Source organism: Manacus vitellinus, unplaced genomic scaffold, assembly GCF_001715985.3.
Source record: "Manacus vitellinus isolate BGI_N305 unplaced genomic scaffold, ASM171598v3 scaffold_5_pilon, whole genome shotgun sequence".
Classification (NCBI taxonomy): domain Eukaryota; kingdom Metazoa; phylum Chordata; class Aves; order Passeriformes; family Pipridae; genus Manacus; species Manacus vitellinus.
Genome location: NW_021940682.1, coordinates 43,399,042 through 43,417,660, shown reverse-complemented (window position 1 = coordinate 43,417,660; position 18,619 = coordinate 43,399,042). Strand labels below are relative to the sequence as shown.

Below are 18,619 nucleotides of genomic sequence, written 5' to 3'. Positions count from 1 at the left end.
CAAGAGAAGTAGAAAGGCATTTACAATACTCATTGTTCCCCTTTAGTTAATAGGACATGATTTTCAAGTGTACGGGGCGATGAGAAAAGCTACTCCTGCCCATTTTCACTGAAGATCCTTAATATCCACCATGGTCTTGTCTCTCTCTCCCTGCTACAAATGGCAGAGGTGATGATTGCTAACAGTATGACAGTGGCATCAAACTAAGGCCATTTTGATCATTGGTGCTGAGTGTAAATAGTATAGGAATAAAGAAGTGAAGAGGTTTATGTGGTATTTATTTTTGGTAGTAAGGTGTAAACTTCAATCTAGAAAGTCATAGTGTGGCTTCTTCCTTCCTGTAATGCTTCTGTAGGTTCACAACCGCCTGGAAGACTTGATAACTAGCTTACGGACATCGCAGGCAGCTGCAGAGGACCACCACAAGCAGGTAGATGACTTGCTTCTGTGAATGACTGTTCTGGTCTTTGAATTTTTATGTGTAGGTAATTGATGAAAAGATTGGGTGGGCTGTGTAGGCACACAACTGTCAAATATCTGTCTGGTTTTAGGGCAAGGCACTGTCAAGGGAGAAGGCTGTAAATTTCCTTGTTTCCCTGCTGCTGTGTTTTGCATCTGTGTTGCCGTGTGCAAGATACTTGTGTTCATCAGCGTGATTCATCTGATGAATTCTCTTCCCCATCCCACCTGCAGGGAGTGAGCAAGTGGCTGTATGATGCTTAGCTATCTACTAGGGCTAAACCATAGGAGATGATGGCGATGGTGGATGTTGTGGACAATGGGGAGATCTATGGCTGAAAGCTGAGAGAGGAGACTGGAGTTGGGAGATGCACATTATCTTTGCAACTTTGTTAGAGCCTTGAGGCCATGTTAGTTTCTGTCACAAGACCCAGTGTTTCACCTTGTCTGTAAGGACACTTGAGAAAGTCATACATCCTAACAATTATTTTATCTAAGACTTTGTGCTGAGGTTTTTGTGACTTTGTGTAGCCAGCAGACATCTCTTGGTTTCTTCTTTTTTTCTTTTTTTTTTCCTTAAAAAATGCCACTGAAGGCATCTTCTCATCTTCTGGTCTTTATACTTTAACTGAATCACCAAGTTCTGTTCCACTCAAATGTATCTGTTAGGCAAATCTTTGTCCCTTTAGGCAGAACCAAAAATAACCTTAAAAACATTTTCTTGCTCTCAGGAGATGTGCAGCTGTTACAGAAGCCATGAGAATAGGGTATTTTCTGTGGTGAGCACCAGAGATAGTGGGCACATATTAGAAAGTATGTGGCATGAACTCTGGAGAACCCTTGGAAGAAAGTTGCAGGGTGATTTTGTGTGTGTGTGCATGTCTTGTTATTCCCTAAAGATGAAACCTTGTCTTGTCACTCCTAGAGCATTCATTCTTTCTATCAGTTTCAGTTTCTCAGTTATGTTTCCTGAGCTGTGTTTTACACTCCACGTTAAGCTTAACCATAGACCTTGCAGAGCTTAGGCCAGTTTCCATTTAAGTTACTGCTTTCTATTGCACTGTTTTCTTTCCAGTCACCTTAGTTTCTTCTTCTGCCACTGTTACTTTTACAGGTGGAAAAGCAGAATGCGCTGGCTCTGACATCAAAGGATTTGCAGAGCATGTGGGAAGAGCAGTTTAAGTCAAGATCCAACCTCGAGGAGCGTGTTGCTCAGCTTGACAGGGAAAAGGCAGAGCTCTTTGAACAGGTAAGCCCAGAAAATTCTCTAGAGACCTAGCCAGTACCTGGGAGAAGCATGTTAATCCTTCTGTTGAGTTCTTACATAAACAGCTTTTTTTATTATCCCTGCCATTCATGCTCTGAGTATCTTGTGATTTCGGGATCATCCAGGTAACTGTGTATTTTTGTGTAAATTCTGGAGTGGTTCTGTTGGAAGAGTTCCCAGTATGGTTTGCTATTAGTTGAGCACATCAAGTAGGGCTGCAATTCTCCAGTGTTTCTTGGATTCCTTCTGGTCGTCTTCAGACCCCTTGGTTTCTGGGCAACGTTGAAGTGCTTCATTTTTCCAGTGCAGTCCATGGAGGAACAGCAGCATGTTTTCAGGCTAGTGGATGCTTAAAAGCCTTGCAGAAAAACATACTGAAGGAATTCTAGGCAAATGAACTAGTGCTTGGGAAAAAGAAAGGCTGACAGTTTCAAAGGTGTGCAGTCTTTCCCTTTTCTCCTTTTCTGTAGAGGAATAATGGAAGTACAAAGCAACAAGTACATAAGTAAATACGCACAAAGTAGAGATGGAGGTAACAGCGGAGGGAAATAAAACACTAAAGAATTCCAAGAGATCAAATTCCTCTGTTTCCTGGTCATTAAAGATCACATGAAAGCCTTAGATTTATCTGTATTCTCCCATGATGAGCATACCTACATAATCCCTACTATGAGTAGAGAACTGCCCAAAGTATTCTGTAGCATCTTTTCCACATTTTTTGCTTGAAAGAGAAGGCGACCTCTGCTTCAGTGAAGGCATTTGTTTTTGTTGTTCAGTATCGGCCTGTTTGATGTGAAACCTAAAGTGCTTAACTGTTCTCAGGAATTCTGTCCCTTGGCACTCTGTGGAACTTGGCTAAGACGCAGATGTACTGCAGCCTCTCTGTGGAGAGTGCTAAAGGCACGTATTGCTCCTCAATATTGCTTTTAGCTCTGTGTGCATCATGTATCTTTTCTATTTTGAAAGTGTGAGAGTGAAAGAAAGAAAGTGAAGAAACTGGTCGAATTGAAACGCCCAGTTGAAATGCGCCTGGACCAAGAAATGAAAAGAAACTTAGAACTGCAGAAAGACTTCAAGAGGTATGGATTTTTGAAATGGTGAAGAGGTATCCTGGAGTAGAAATCCAGTTTTATTGAACTTTAATGTAAAAATAGGTGTTCGTAACTCTGTGGGCAAATTCAAGCCTTGTGTTAGTTCCTGCAAGGCACTTCTTTGTATGAGCCTATAGTTTTCTATACTTGCCAGAGGAATTACCAATGCAGGTTGCCCTGGAGTTCTCCTGGGGAGAAGGAGATCTTTTATTGATCTTTTCAGCTGAACTTTGGATGCTTTAGGTAATTTATGAGGAATAATGTTTTTTCTCAGCAATTCCTGGTGGTGTCAAGCATGTTAAAGATGAAGAAAGCCATGTCTACACTGATTACACGAGAGTATATGGAAAAGGCTCCTGTGTTTCATGGTTTCCTTAACTAATTTGCTGTGCAGGTTGAAGAGACTTCTGAGTAGAGCTACGAAGAAACTAAGGGTGTATGAAGAAAGAGAAATTGAGTCCCAGCTTAACTTGCAGGGAGAAATGAAGAACAGATATTCTGAAATGGTCAGTGAAGTTGGTAGATTAAGACCAAAGGTGAGCTCTACATAGTTTGTTTTTTTTTTTTTTGATTGTGGTGTTATTTCTTTTGAAACCTGGGAGATGCTTTCCGTACATTTATTGTCATGTCGATAATTTTTATTTTCCTTGGCTGTATTTTGGATGTGATGGGCTTTTCTTAATGCTCCTTCTGCTGTTACAGTAGTAGATGACTATAACTAATACGGAGGTAGTTATCATTATGGGTAAAGATGCAACTGTAAGGGCAAAGCAGTAGGTGTAAGGGCTCATGGAGGCCAGGCTGTCTTGCAGAGGAAGGGCAAGCCAAGAGTGGCAGCCAGCCTGGCAGGGTGCATGACCTCAGCGGCCAGGGAGCCCTCCCACAGGCCCTCAGCAAGAAGAGCAGAACAGGTACACTTGATTTTTCTCAACAGTGTTGTTGCTGCCCAGGGCACAATGAGGACAGGTGCCTCCCAGGGGAAAATCTGTAACTTATTGCTCACGGGTAGCTCTTTCAGCCCCTCTTGTCACAGGGACTCAGAAGGACTGTTCCCAGCAGTGGTTTTGAGGCTGCTCTGCCTGTGCAGTAGTGGCATGGAACCTTTGATTTCCTTCTCCGCTCCTTACTCAGATTCGTTGCTAAAGTGGCCATCTTTCACAGCTACACTTGGGTTTGGAAGGCATCACTGTAGAATCACTTACTGCCTTTGCAGTGATTCCTTTGGAGTCCGGAAGAGCTGAGAAAGGATGGGAACCTGAGGAATGCTGAGACAAATGAGGTGAAAGCTCTTCTTGCTGGAAAAGAAGAGCCTGGTTGCACTTAGTTTCTAGTACTGAGCCAGCCCCGTTAGAGATTTTCATAGAATTCACTGCCTTTAGATCACTCTTAAGTTTCTTTTTTTTTTTTTCTTCTTCTGTGGACAGGTTGGTGAACTTTCCCAGCAGCTGGACAGGGAATCTAAAAAATGCATGCAGCTGGAAGCCAAAAATCAGGATTTGCAAGAAGAGCTATCCACCCTGCGTGGGAAGTGTGAAAACCTGGAGAAGAGCAAATGCCAGCTGCAAGAAGAGCTGGCAAAACTCCAACATCATTCGGAGACTAACCTGGTAGATCGCAGCCAAATAGAACAACATAAAAGGGAGGTGGAAGAACGAGCTGGACAAGAAATAAGACAAAAACTACAAGAAGTCAATCTGTTTTTGCAAGTAAGTGAATTTCTCACAAGTGTCCGTAGGCGCTATGTAGACTGTTTTTATGGTCATCAGTTATTAGTGGTTTTCTTTTTGTGCCTTTTTCTGTGTGTTAGTGCTGTACTTCTGCCTTTCCTGAAGGCAGTGGGAGAAGGCAATATGGTTGGGCAGGAGGGCTGTCATGAGTGTGTGTGATGTGCCAGCAGGTCCCTGAATCAAAAGCCTGCCCCAGGCAGATTCCCACTTTGCAGTGCTTGGGGGTATCTCTGTCCGCTGGCCTGGTTCTCGCTGCTCATCCTTCAATGGGTTTTGCAACTGCCAGCTGTCATGGCCAGACCTACAGGTGCTGCTTTGTCCTTGTAGGGGAGGAAGGTGCTCAGAAAAGGAGTTACTGAAGTTGTGGAGGTGGGAGATCCTCCTGTTGTCTTTGAGGAATCGTTTCCATATGCCCTGTCCTACAGAGAGGGTGTCCTTTCATTAGTAGCTTTGTATAATAGTAGCTCCAGGGTTCTGCTTTCATTGCTGCTGGTAGTGAGGAGGCACAACTGCCTCGCTTCGTAAAGCCTTGAAATTGGGTACATGCAATTTTCTGCTGGAGAGAGTTCTCTTTTTCTTGTGGTGATTGTGTGTCCTTCAGGCACAGGCAGCTTCCCAGGACAGATTAGAACAAATCAGAGCCAGTCATCATGCTTCACTAAGAAACCAGCTAAAAGACAGAATTAGAGATCTTGAATGTGAACTGGACAGGATAAAAAATACCCAACAAGACAGTACTTTTCAAAAAGAATCCACCCAGGCAGAAGTGGAAAAGTACAAAGAGCTCTATCTGGAGGAAGTGAAAACCAGAAAAAGCCTAGCCAAGAAACTGGAAAGGTAAGTCCATGCTTTTTTGGACTGATAATTACAGACTCCTTTTTCCTCGTGCATTTTCCTTCTAAAATCACACATCTCGCCAGCATGATGTGTGAAAGCAGAACAGGGCATATTTGTGGGGAAAGTCCCTTAAGACCCTTCCCTTCATCAGACCTGTCTTCCTTTCTCTTTAAGAGTTCCAGCAGTAACACCACAGTAGCGCCATTATGGCATTATTGGTGTCTTTTTCAAGTTGATGTTGTTCTAGCAGGCAGTCTTTTTGCCAGTCTCTAATCTCCACATCCTGTGTGGGACAGAAAAGATGAATCTTGTGCCCTTTACTGTTTGAATAAGGAGAGGCCTCTCAGAGAACAGAGTTGGATTCTGTGCATCAAAAATAAGAACGCTCTTTCTTGGCTTCTGTTTTGGCAGTGGGTCTGAGGTTTGAGCTTTCCTTGAGAAGGCCAGGATAGGCCAGCGTTCTTATGGAGGTGACACTTGCTGCTCCTTGCACTTAGTGTGATTTCTTAGAAACAGGCCCTCTGAACGAGCTCAGATCAAAGGATGTGCTTGTTTTGGATGCTCTTAATGCCCTTGGCTTTTAGAAGTCGAGTAGTAGTCAAGGACATGGAGGGTAACTTTGCAAAAGCCTTACTGCCAAAGATGACTCTCTTTGTGCTTCTAAATGTTTCAGAGCTAATGAGAGACTTGCAGAGGCCAACACCAAGCTCCTTCGAGAGCGCCATAGAAGCAAATCTTTAATCACAAGCAGCATTGTCAGCGGACATCTGGCTGCAAGTCCACTTTTGTATTCAACTGGCCTGGGACATCTTGGCAACAGTTTGGGACTGAACAGAAGTCTCAGTCTTGGAGGAAACTTCCTAAGCCCAACAGAAAACACATTATCACCAAGAAACAGAGTTGAAGCTTATGTGGCCAAGGTGAGCATTTTGAAGTGCTGTTCTTGACTACTGCTGAGGAGAATCTGTATGCAAGGTTATCCTTTTTAGCCTAAAGTTCGAATCCATTTATTGTTCCATGCCGTATTCTCTAATATGCCAGAGCAACTGCTAATCCTCAGAACTGTACACAGCTATATGTGGTAAGGCCGGAGACTTTTGGTCATCAGGTTTGTACAAATTTTCCAGAGTGGTCAAAGGCCAAAAAATATTGAAATCGAAGCAATGAGCTGTGTAACTACCTTCTTTTACAAGACAAACTGTGGTAAAGAGCACTGTGGGGCACGAACCACGCACCTAAGTTCTACACTAAATTTACATGTATGGTATGTGTGACCTATTTCAAGTGGCTAATGTCACCATGAGTGCCAAATGCCAGCAGACATCTGTGAGACACCTTTTTCTTCATTACTGATCCTTGTTCTAGCAGTTTCTTCATTGGACCTTGCTTTAATATGTTACTAAGGGTAGGAGGCATTTGTTCCTGTAGTTCCTGCTACATCTTACTACATGAAACAGCAGAACTCCCTACTCCTTGGGAAGTCTTCACGGCCTTCTAATTGTGCAGCAATGCTGCAACCTCTGCAATAGCACTGGTCCAAGTATGCCCTGTAATCAGCAGTCAGTGGGATAGCACATCCCTTCCAGAATGCAGAGCATTATACCAGGAGACGTGGAAACCACACACCAGTAGTTGTAATCAGTGGGACAGCCACGTAGCATGGGACTGAGGCATGGCCAAGCTTCTCTGTTGAGTTAGTGTGTTTAGTTGTTGGATGAATGTGAGAAGCATTTGTTCACTTTGAAGTCCATCTCAGTTCACTGGTCCCCTCACCTCCATTGGAAAGAACCCGTTTCAACAAGGTGTCTACATACAGCACCTGGTTGAAGACAAAAACACCAAGGAGATGAAAAGGGGCCAAGCAGTGTAGGTAATGCATAGCAGCGGCAGTTACAGACGGGAACTTTTCTGTACCGCTGTGAACACGTTTTTGAGGGCAGAGGCATGGACAGGCATTATGGAAAGAACTCGTGAGGTAATTAGTGTTGTACCATCTGCAGGGACTATTCTGCAGGCCAGCACTAGAAAGGAAGCACAGTTCAGGGACCCAATGCAAAAGGGAGAAAAGGAGAAGACCAGGAGGGGCAGGGAGCACGGAACAAGTGAGGGAAAGAAAGGACAGAGAGATGGCAGCAAGATGTTAAAAGAAGGAAAAGGCAGAGGAGGAAACCATTCCTGTTTGAGGAAAAAAGCTGCCCTAGTTGAAAAGAAAAGAGTTGACAGCTGTGTCTTTTTTGAAAAAGAACAGGGAAAACAGATAGTGAAGGGAAGGACAGTGGGAATACCCAGTGCTTCCTAAAACTGAATTACAGCAACAGTCTTCAGCTCGTCCTTTCCATTGTGATTTTCCAGAAGAAAACTCTGGGCATCTCAAAGTTTTGTCAGTATCAAGACAGAAACCTTCACTGCTCTCCTGGCTTCCCTGAAGGATGTTACAGAAATTAAATATTTCTACAGGTTATTTCATGGCTCATTGTTTTATCCAGTTGCTAATTTATGCAGATGTGTAGTTCAAATCGCTATATAGGCTGGTTCAACGCTTTGCAACAACTGCTTCCCAGATCTACTTGTGGAAAACAGTTGAGTTGATTCCAAGAAAAGAATGCACTAGATCTGAGAATGGTGATGCTGTTCCAACTCAGCGTCCTGACTGCAACAGCACCCATACAGTTTCTTTTCAGGCCACATGTGTCTCACAGCCTTGAGCGTACTCTCAGGGAAGTTGATGTACAACTACGTATGACACTTCCCCAGCCTTCAATGACTGATATCTGGAGGGGTTTTGTTTCTTAGTTTGGGGGCTTGCTTCAATCCCAACCTGACCTTCTCTTTCTGGGTCAAAAACAGAACGAACTGTTAGTGGTCCATGTACCAGAATGTAAGTCTGTACTGTGGCCTTAGTCCATAGCCCAAGGCAAGGAATGCGTGTTGCAAGAAGATTTTTGGACTGGAGGCCTGTTGTTACATTTAAGAACCATCAAGCTTAAATCCTAACTGCTGTGCCAAAGGCTGGGGAAAATGAATGTGGTTGTCATGACACAGAGAAGAATAGTGAACTCTGCTGGCTGCAGCCAGTGTGAATTGGTGGATTGATGAAACCAGTTTCCCTACATAAGATGAGAAAGGGAATGTCTGCTTCCTGTTCTCTCTCTCAATTTCTTTTCTTTTTCTAGTTCCATTTTCCACCTGCCCTCTTGTAATTGCTAGCTTTTTTTGCTTGCCTTGTGTACGTGTAGGCCATGTTTCTTATTTCCCACTGAAGACCTTTGAACTTCAGGCTGGTTTTCTTTCTTTTTCAGCTCCTTAATCAAAATCTTTTTTTTCTCTTTGCAGCCAGATACGTGACAAGGTTTGTAGCCAGTACTGTTTAACCTTGGGTTGTACTGGAAATATTTTGTCTATTTATGCTGTGAGGTTCTGATTAAAACTTACTGATGCATTCACCTTTGCCTAAAGCTGGAAACAGTTTGCACTTGTTAGTTTGAGAGAGAGAGTGACTGCTGCTGAGTACTTTTGTGGTTTCTGCGTTTGTAATGTTATGGCCTCTGTGGTACTTCACCCTCCGTAAGATGACACTGGATGCTTGGATTTCATCTATTATAATGGAACTTCTTTAAACTAGAAGAGTAGGCTCTTTACCCTCCTTGCCTGTTCTGCTATTTAGAAAGTTCTGGATAGTACCAGCAGTTATATCTGGAGTACCAGTACTGCTCTGAAGTTGAGTTCCTAGACTCTGAGTATCATCTCATGGAGTCTTACAGGATCCAACTTACTCTGTGCTCAAGAAGCTCCTGTGGGTAAGTAGTAAGTCGGCACCGCTTCCTGAAGCAGAATTACTGAGATGGTGACTGCTGCAAGGGAACCCAGTATGGTACTGCCTGAAGAGCTGTGCAGTGAGAAGTGCCTGCTCAGGAGGTTTGGGCTCATCAGCTGTGATGCCTTCTCCAGAGGAGCGGGAGAACAGTGGAGACACATTATAGTCCTCAAAGGTGTATTTTCATTCAAAGGCCTCTTCATTCCCTTTTCAGAAGTCCATGTTGGCTTTACTTCCACCCATTTCTCTTTCCTCAGGTGGGGATGAGAAGTACAGAAAGGTTAATCGAATATATAAGAGTCAAAGAAGAGCTTTTTCTTCTCTTGATTCATCCACACATGTTGCGGAGGGTCCTGTGGAGCTTCTGGTCATTCTGAGGGCTTCATAAACCAGGGAAAGTGGTTTCTTCTAACTCCTCCAGTACTGCTGCTTTACTTTGGATTAGTCCTGGTTTAGGTCATCTTTTGGTCTAGGCATTAGTTTTCCTGCTTTTTTCTGTTACCTATGTCTCATTTCATGTGCTGGGGGGGAGTGCCTTTTATCCAGGATTTTGCTGTTGCTTGAGAAAAATTAGAGGTTTGGGGATTTGGGGGGGGAGGACCTTTTCCATTGTTCTTTCAACTCTGTGCTCCCCTCTTCTATCTGCAAAGGCAAAGGCTATTCCAATGAAGTACCACTGGGTGGTGGTTCTCCTGTAGGAGAACCAAATGAACAACAACAAAAAAATCCTTGTGTTAAAATGAAAGTTCCTCTATTTTGATTTTTCCCATCCCTCTTCTTCTGTTACTTGGCATCACCAAGGAGATTTTCGCTCCAATTTCTTTACTCCCCCCACCAGGTCATTAGTATGCCCAGAGAACGTCCCCCCGAACTTTCTCCACTCCAGTAAAGAAACAGTCACAGCTCTCTCAGCCTCTCAACATAGCTCATGTGGTCGACAGCCTTCAGCATCTTCATGGCCATCATAGGCCTGGAAGCTGCTTGGTATCTATTTTGGAATTCACTTCTGTGTGTCACAGACTTGACAGAAACAATGAAGGAGTCACAAGTATCATCAAATGTGAACGGCAGCATAGAGCGCCTGGTCTATGACTCTTCAAAGATCTGATTTCTTCTTAGGAAGACTTTGAAATCAGAATGATTAGTGAGAATAACTTAGTTATCCCCCAGAATAACCACCTTCTAGGGGAGACAGGATTAAGTGCTCCTGTCTAGTGATCTGGGCTGACTTTCATTGTGTAATAAAACCTGCTTGCTATGAGGAAGCTCTAGCTGTTGGGTTTTTTTCTTAGTACAGATTTTGCAAGAAAAACTGGTGTCTCTATATTTTTATATATGGGTGTCATGGTATTTGCAGTAACAATAAAGAAAAGTCTTGGCCTGACCTGCAGGAGCTCTTTCCATTTTTCATCTTAAGATGAAGAAAAGAAGAATACTGGCACATGCTTTTTCCTATACAATGATATACGTCGACCCTGCAGCAGCTGCTGTTGCACCTCTTCCCTTTGGAAGCTGCAGAAGCCAGCATCAACTGAAATGCTCCCTGTGGATGGCATTGTGCATATCTCAACATTTAGCTGACGGTCTGCACGTGTATTGGATGATCAACTTTAGCTATATCCTCATTGCAATAACTCCACTGTGCTTTCTTGATATTTTTCAGTTGCCCAGTTATAACCCAGCTAGTGAGTTACAGCTTGTTTTGCACTACTATTACCATTCATGGCTCAGCAATGAGAATGCTACAGCCTTGCTGACTAAGAGTTTCTCTTCACTAGAAATCAACCCCCCAACCAAGATGTCTCTATTTGGAATTATATTATTGTGAAATGATATTATTGTGACATTATCTGTGGAGGTTAAGAATGTTTTAGGAGTTTTAACAGTCATATTTAGGTAACAGTACCAAAACTCTGTATTAACTGTAAATCTTAACTCTGTATGTTCTGTTTAATTCTAGGTACGACAGGAACTGGATGAAAAAATCACTAGAGACCTTCAACAAGGTAATCTGTCATTATGTTAGGAGGGTTTTTAAGGAAAAAGGTGACTATTTCTAACTCTTGACAGCTCTTGAGCCATTTTTTTGAAGTTCCTGTGATAAGCAGAGGGCTTTTTTCTGCTAGCCTTCCAGTTGAGACTTGAATGTGAAAACTTCCTGCTTACCAAAGTGTTGCGTACAATGTTATGCACTTGCCTGGAAAAAGCCAAGCGCAAAGAAACCCTTGGCTTAAGCTGAAGTTGCCCTTCACTGGAGTTCATCTCAAGCACAAACAGCAAAGCAGCCACGAGATAAGATTTTTATAAGCTTCAGCCATCACTTCCCCTCCCATGTACACTGATGGCATTCAGCACTAAACCCCACCATACCCGTTCTTTGTTGTTGGTTCCTGATTTTTGCTATGATTCTGTGATTCATGGCTTGCCTTGGTAGCTTAGGTGGTGCAGTCTTTTTTGGAATAAGCAAGAAGATCAGTTTCAAAAGATAATCTGTCTTTAGGAAAAGATTATTCAGTATTTTTTTGGCAAATATCAGTTCAGTGCTTGCCGTACGTAGCATAAAACATGCTGTAGAATTTGAGGCCAGGTGTCCAAAGAGGAAATGCACCTGTTCCATGGGAATTCCTTCCTCCAGAGTTACGTCTTTGCAGTGCCTGGTGCTCTGTAGTAGTAGTAGTGTGCCAATAAATCACTGGTTTGGACATAAAAGGAAAGCAGAGACTTCGGGTTGAAGAGGTCTACAGGGGGCTGTTTAGCACAGGAGTCATTTGTGGATTGCCTGAAGGTGTTCAGTGTGTAGCCCCCAGAATGTCTTCCACTTGCTTTAGAAATGCTGCTGACGGATAAGCAACTGTGGAAAAATGGGTTTCTTCCTTTGCACCTAGCCCTTCTGTTGTTATGTTCCCTTGGAAATTTTAAAGTCTCTGTCTGGATTGCAGTCTCTCGTGTTGCCTGTCATGTCCTTGCCTTATTTTGCCCTGTCTGCTATAAAAGTAATACCAGGAATCTTGTGTCTTTTCTCTCCAGCTACTGCTGAACTTGAAAGGGGATCTGCTGGATCTTCAAAAAATCTTCATGTGGACCAGGATCCCCTTTGCAAAGCAATAGAGGAGTACCGTGATGTTTTAACCAAAAATTACCTGATTTGAACGAAATGCTATGAAAGGCTCTGGAAATCATTTGGTTTTCATAGTGCATCTGTGGTTTCACCCATCCCTCAGTTCAGATGTGAAAACATGTTTCTTGCAGTTGGAATATAAACTCATAAACTCTATTAAATGGATATCAAGCACATTGCACTTACCTGTTGGTTTATTGATGCATAGGTGGTTTCTTTTGCACTCACAATAAGAACCACATCCATTTTTTTCTGCCTAGCAGATTGACTGATCTTGACTCTTGAGGTTGACAAAATCATCAAATTTATTTCTTATTATGGTCAATGCATTTGCTTTGTTCTGTTAAATCATTTTAGTCAATGTGTTTGGAATGTTTCCAGTGTTATTTTAATGTTTAGGACATTATTTGATGTGCTTTCACCCTGCTGCTTCAGTCCTGATGCAGTGACTGTTTCTGCTGATAAAGTTTTACAGGTGTTCAAGCTGTAGAAAAGGGCACTTTACATTGTCATCACTTTATGCGATGTAGGTTTAAAATGACCGAGTATGTAGTAGTACTAAGAGTTGTTATATGGTCTTTTTGGTTTGTTTGTTTTGTATCACAGAATGGGTGAGTTTGGACGGAACCTCTGGAGGTCATCAGGTCCAGCCCCCCTGCTGAAGGAGGACCACCTAGAGGCAGTTGCCCACATCTGAGTTGGCTTTTGAATACCTCCAAGGAGGGAGACTCCAGAGGCTCCATGGGCAGCCTGTGATAAAGCTCAGTGACACACACAGTACACTTGAATACCATGACAGGCAATGGGCACAAACTCAGTACCTTTTCACAGTATTGGTGTTGATTTCTGTATTAAAAATTGCTGCAGTTTCAGACATTTGCAGCTCTTGCATCAAAGCCTATGGTGCACCCGAAACATTTCTAATCGGAGGGAAAAAAATGAATGTTAGTGCATCAACTTTAAGTTTCCTCAGTACTCTCCAGAACTTCTGTGATAGGATAGGCAGTCTTTTTGTTGCTGCTAACAGCTGATGATATGGTGTCTGTAGCCCAGCTGTTAGCCCAGATGTGGTGGGACATTGTGTCAACCTTACAAGCAGCTTTACTTATTTCAGGGAACTACCAGTTGTTAATGAAGATCTGAGTTGTCATTTCCCATCCTGAAAAGTCACCAGCAATCTGAAGAGTATAGAACAAAGTCCCAGTTCTGGAAAAGATGTATGTAAGAATGATTGTACTGAGATGAAGAAGACTGGAAAAATTTGGGGGAGTTTACTGACTAATTCAAGGATTTAACAGTCAGCGAGGAAAGCATTAAATGCTGCTGTGACATTCTTCCTTTTTATATGAATACATTTTTGTGAAGCTAATACACTGTGTATAATTCAACTTGATATTTAATAAACTTTGCAATCCAGGACATGCCTTTTGTTTTATTGTTCCCCTTCTTGACATTGCTTTACACCCCTTCTCTGCCCATAGAACTCTCCAGAGCTCTCCTCTGCTCCCTTCAGCTCTGCTCACAGCTGCATCTTCAGCCTGTCCCAGAGGCCAGACAAACGTGTCCCCTTCCTCTGTGAAGGCTTGAAGCACAGTCGTGTTAAGATCATGGCCTACAGGTGAGCTATTGCTACTAATCAGCTGCCAGACTCTTCCAGTGCTTTAGAGCCATCCTCTTTGTGTTCTCCCCTCTGGGGAGAAGGTAGTGGGTGAGCTTCTGGTAGCCATAAAACACAGGCAAATCCCTGTTTGTAGCCCTCAAAGATAAAAGGAAATTTCTTCAGCCTGCTTGCGGTGCATTGTAGCGTCTCTCCCCTGAGAAAGCTGGTGCAGAACCTCTGGGCCTTCACTTTGTGTTGTCATTTGGACAAACTGGGACAAGATGTGTTTGAAAGTTTCTTCCTGCCTGCTGTGTGCTGCCCATTGGCTGCTGGAGCAGCAGAGCAGAAATTCACTGTTGGCATCTGGCAAAGCAGCAGGTGACAGCAGTTACGAGGGGGTGGGGGGGAGAGGCTAAAGAGAAATCCAGTCCATTCCTTCACTTGAAAGTCCATCTCCAGTGTCGCAGTGAGGACACTTGATGATCTCAGAGAAGCCAGGGCAGTCAGGGAAGCCTCCTGAGGCCTGGAAGCCAGGAAATACCTGTCTGGTCTTCAAGAAGGGCAAGACAGAGGAGCTGGGGAACTACAGGCCAGTCAGCCTCATCTCACTGCCTGGGAAGCTGATGGAGCACATTCTCCTGGAAGTATTTCTGAAGATGTTAGGGACAAAATGGTGATGGGGAGGAGTTGGCAGGGGTTTGTAAAGGGGAAAATGCCAATCTGGTAGCCTTCTACCATTATGTGAGTAATTCCATGGACAGAGGGAGAGTGGTGCGTGTTTCTTTCCTTTAGCACAGCTTTCTCTGGCTTGCACCACAACAGTCAAGTTTAGGTTTTGGGACTTCCTGATCTCTTTCCAAAGAAAAAGCAACCATGTCTCCTAATTTCTTTTCTTGCTAAGGTATGTTAGAAACTCAGGTTAGTATTGTGGGTGGATTACTAGATTTTGTAATTTGATTGTACAAAATATACAATTCTGTTTTAGAAAATCTAATTATACCAGTTGTTTTTTTACTCAAGAGCAAATGATGTAATAAGTAATCTGGGTTTTCCAGTCTTTAGAATGTTGCACTGAATTGCAGCTGCAAAACATGATTAGTTTTTGTTATAGCCAGAGTAGTGTCTTGAACACTTGATTAAAGGCTGTTTGAGTAGTGCTACTGCAGTCCTTGCATGTCCACCTAGTGGGCCTTGACCTCTGAAATATCCAGAGACCTGCTTATAGTTTGTTGCTGACCTCTGCAGCTCTAATTGCATCATTGATGCTTTGCAGAGGAAATATAACTGGTCTCCTGTCAGCATACTGACCAACTTTGTCCTGTTTTCATCTTCTCTTTACCTTCAAGGCACCTCTCACCACCCTTATCTGGATATAGAGGTAATAATCTAATTAATAATCTGTTAATGAAACCAAACAAGCTACAAGATCTATTTGCCCAGAAAAGCCAATAGTAAATGCTTCTTTACTGCTGGCTCTTGCTGAGCCAGCCCATCAAAAAAGGCAATTGTCCCACTCTGATCTGCATTGGTGCAGCCTCACCTTGAATATTGTGTGCAGTTTTGGGCACCACAATATAAGAAAGATATTAAGCTCTTAGAGAGTGTCCAGAGGAGGGCAGCGAACATGGTGAAGGGCCTGGAAGGGAAACTGTATGAGGAGCAGCTGAGGTAACTTGGTCTGTTCAGCCTGCAAAAGGGGAGACTGAAGAGAGACCTCACTGCAATCTTCAACATCCTCCTGAGGGGAAGCGCAGGAGCAGTGACCTATTCACACTTGTAACCAGCGACAGGATTCGAGGAAATTACACAAAGCAGAGTCAGGGGAGGGTTAGGTTGGACATCAGGAAAAGGTTTTTCACCCAGAGGGTGGTTGGGCACTGGAACAGGCTCTCCGGGGAAGTGGTCACAGCACCAAGCCTGACAGAGTTCAAGTGTCTGGACAACACTCTCAGGCACATGGTGTGATTCTTGGGGTGTCATGTGGAGGGCCAAGAGTACTTAATGTTCCTCATGGGTCCCTTCCAACTCAGTATATTCTCTGATTCTATGATTTATTGACTGCTGGACAAAGCAAACTGAAAGCCAGTGTTAACATCTAGCATAACAATAAAGGAAAGTCTGGTCAATTCATTAACTTCAAAAATGATACGTTTGGTTTTTTGTTAAGTAGTGAAAAACCTATTTTTAAAAGTGTGTGGCTGATTCTTGGTGCTCAGTGAAAACAGCTGATACCACATTACATGACAATACTTAGGGTCACTATCCTAAGCTTAAGCAGTACTTCAGCTGAGGTTACTGTAATGGCTGACCATTCTACTACTTACTAGCAGTATGAATTATTAATCATTAATTATTACTATTAACTTAATCACTGCTATAAGCACAACAAGGACAATGAATTACATAGGCAAGCATGCTTTATTCAGGATAATTTGGACCATGTATTAGTGGGGCCTTATGAGTACAGCTGTGTATTGCAAATGACAAGGACAATGTAATGGAGCTCTAGGCATCTTTGTAAACAAAAAACTGCCTCCTTCACATTTATAAACACTTATGATACCTATGTCAACAGTGCTGCCAGTCACCTTGCCGATGAATTGTTGATTGCTATAGCCTTAGTGAAAAGTCACTTTTTTATCCCCAGTTGTATTACCAAAATCCTGTACATACAACTACATTCCCTGTTTCAAGAATGAGAAGACAGTTAATATCCAACTCAAATGCTCCTCTCGAATGGCTTTTCATGAAAGAGGATCGTGCTTACAAATTTTTAGCACATCAAGGCAAAAGTAACGCAGTACAAAGCTAACAGTTCTTTCACAGCATCTACGCAGCCAGCGCAGAAATTATTTACCAAGGAATTCTGAATGATACAGGCACATTTCATCTCCCTTTTCCACGCAATTTTTAAGAGCAACCTAATCAACAACATGCCTTTGTATCTACTATTAATAAACTCAAATTGTTTTATGATGTCCTCCCTACAGTTGCAGGGCTGTATCCTGGGAATGCACCGATATTTTGAAGAAGCTGGGCTTTAAAACCTGGTTAGTTTCTTGGTATCTGCAATGGAGCTGAGCCTTCTTCCATCAAAAAAAGTACATATTTAGGGTGGGGTGATGTTTACCCATTCGTTTTGGGATGGAGAAACAGTTACTTTAAACATGGGCTGAATTTAATCTCCTCTCCAGAAATGAGTGTATTACTTTCCGACTTTATTCCTAAACAAAATCCTGCACCTGTTGTGTAGATGTTCTAGGCATTCACTCAGGAGCAAACAGATAAAAATATGTACCAGAAGTGAATGGAAAAGAGATGGCTCAGTGACTTTTGCCACTTATGTGGCAAAACTTCCTTATGTCTAGATTATCTTCACTGATAAAGCCTTTCTTGGTGCTGTAGTAGGACCTTTGTCATCTGAGAAGTTTCTTGTTTCGTTAAGTTACTGAGGCTCAGGTGGCCCATGGCAGAGTACATGGAAACTTCATTACTTTCATAAATAATGCTCAGCTGCTTTAAGGCCCAAGATGATGAAGGGCATTGCTCAGGGCACACCTGTGTTGAAGTGTGGCATTAGCAGTAAGGTAGCCTGCCTCCTTTTAGCTAAGGGCAATTCTGCTGGCATTGACACTGATGCTGAAACTCAGAAAAAGCATAATTAGAACCAAACTCAAAACTACTTGCACATACAGTGTCATTGTAAAGCATTGTACATGTCTTATCCACAAATAAAATCAATACATACAAACATACTAATGCTTGTCTTTCTTACTGCTTTCTGTACTGGCTGGACTTCCATAAAATGGTGGAATCAGAAGTTAGAGCATAAAACTCAAAATTACTTGATGGATGTTACAAACAATGCAAGAAGTTAAAGTAGGCTCTAGACAAATCAGGGAGCTGTGCCCTTCACCCACATAACAATCATCACTTAAATGATAACAATCACTAACTCTATTCCGTTTCTCATCAGAGACTGTTTCCACTTGGATCCTGACAATTTTAATTAAATGTGAGATAATGACTTTTCATGGAAGCAATCTTGTAAATCAAAAGTGCAATTCCAGAGAGTGATCCTACCCTATTATAGTTACAAAAAAGAATCTAAGCCTGTCTTTTCAAAGTCCTTGAGCATTTGCACTTCCTAGATTTAAGCTGGACTTATGCCTGACTCTTGTATCCAGGATGAGTTAGGACAACCCAGAGAAGAAACATGGCAAAAAGCAAGAAGGCTGTTTCCGTTAAACATTAATGAGCACATGCTTTCATGGATTTTGCACTTGCAGTTTAATCATAGAAATCATTCTGCACGGTTCTACTTCTAATGATCTGATTGTTAGGAGAAAGGCTGGCCCCAGTCCTATTGACTGTTTACATCCGAATGTGCTCTGTTTTTTAAATCTATTTCCAAACTAACTGTGGTTCTATTGTGTGATATTTCCTCTGCAGCATCACACATTTTCAGTCAGCATCAGCTCCTTAGCCATAATCACTTCCTGCCTTGGCTTCTGTTCAGTCCAGTAACTCACTGCAAAACAGAGCTCCCATACATCCAGTCTGTATGTATGAAATGGTATAGATGCAGCGGTATTTAGGTGGCACTTGGCAAGAAATGGTTTGATTAATTGGAAATGCTATTAGCTGAGTTTGAGACAGCTATAGATAGCAAGGGGGGTTATTGCTACATGTTTTTCCTGGTCTTT

General features: G+C 42.6%; 1 protein-coding gene across 1 annotated transcript in view; it reads left to right on the top strand.

The window, feature by feature from the left end:
• LOC103762186 (ankyrin repeat domain-containing protein 26) overlaps window positions 1-12,487 on the top strand; it is a 50,079-nt gene extending 37,592 nt beyond the window's left edge. Inside the window, exons 31-39 of the mRNA XM_029963527.1 lie at window positions 356-430; window positions 1,574-1,708; window positions 2,693-2,805; window positions 3,212-3,353; window positions 4,242-4,523; window positions 5,146-5,381; window positions 6,055-6,301; window positions 11,156-11,201; window positions 12,223-12,487. Of these exons, the coding sequence (XP_029819387.1) occupies window positions 356-430; window positions 1,574-1,708; window positions 2,693-2,805; window positions 3,212-3,353; window positions 4,242-4,523; window positions 5,146-5,381; window positions 6,055-6,301; window positions 11,156-11,201; window positions 12,223-12,344 (1,398 nt within the window). The 3' untranslated portion in view covers window positions 12,345-12,487. The remainder of the gene's footprint in view (window positions 1-355; window positions 431-1,573; window positions 1,709-2,692; window positions 2,806-3,211; window positions 3,354-4,241; window positions 4,524-5,145; window positions 5,382-6,054; window positions 6,302-11,155; window positions 11,202-12,222) is intronic.
• Window positions 12,488-18,619: the final 6,132 nt, after the last annotated feature.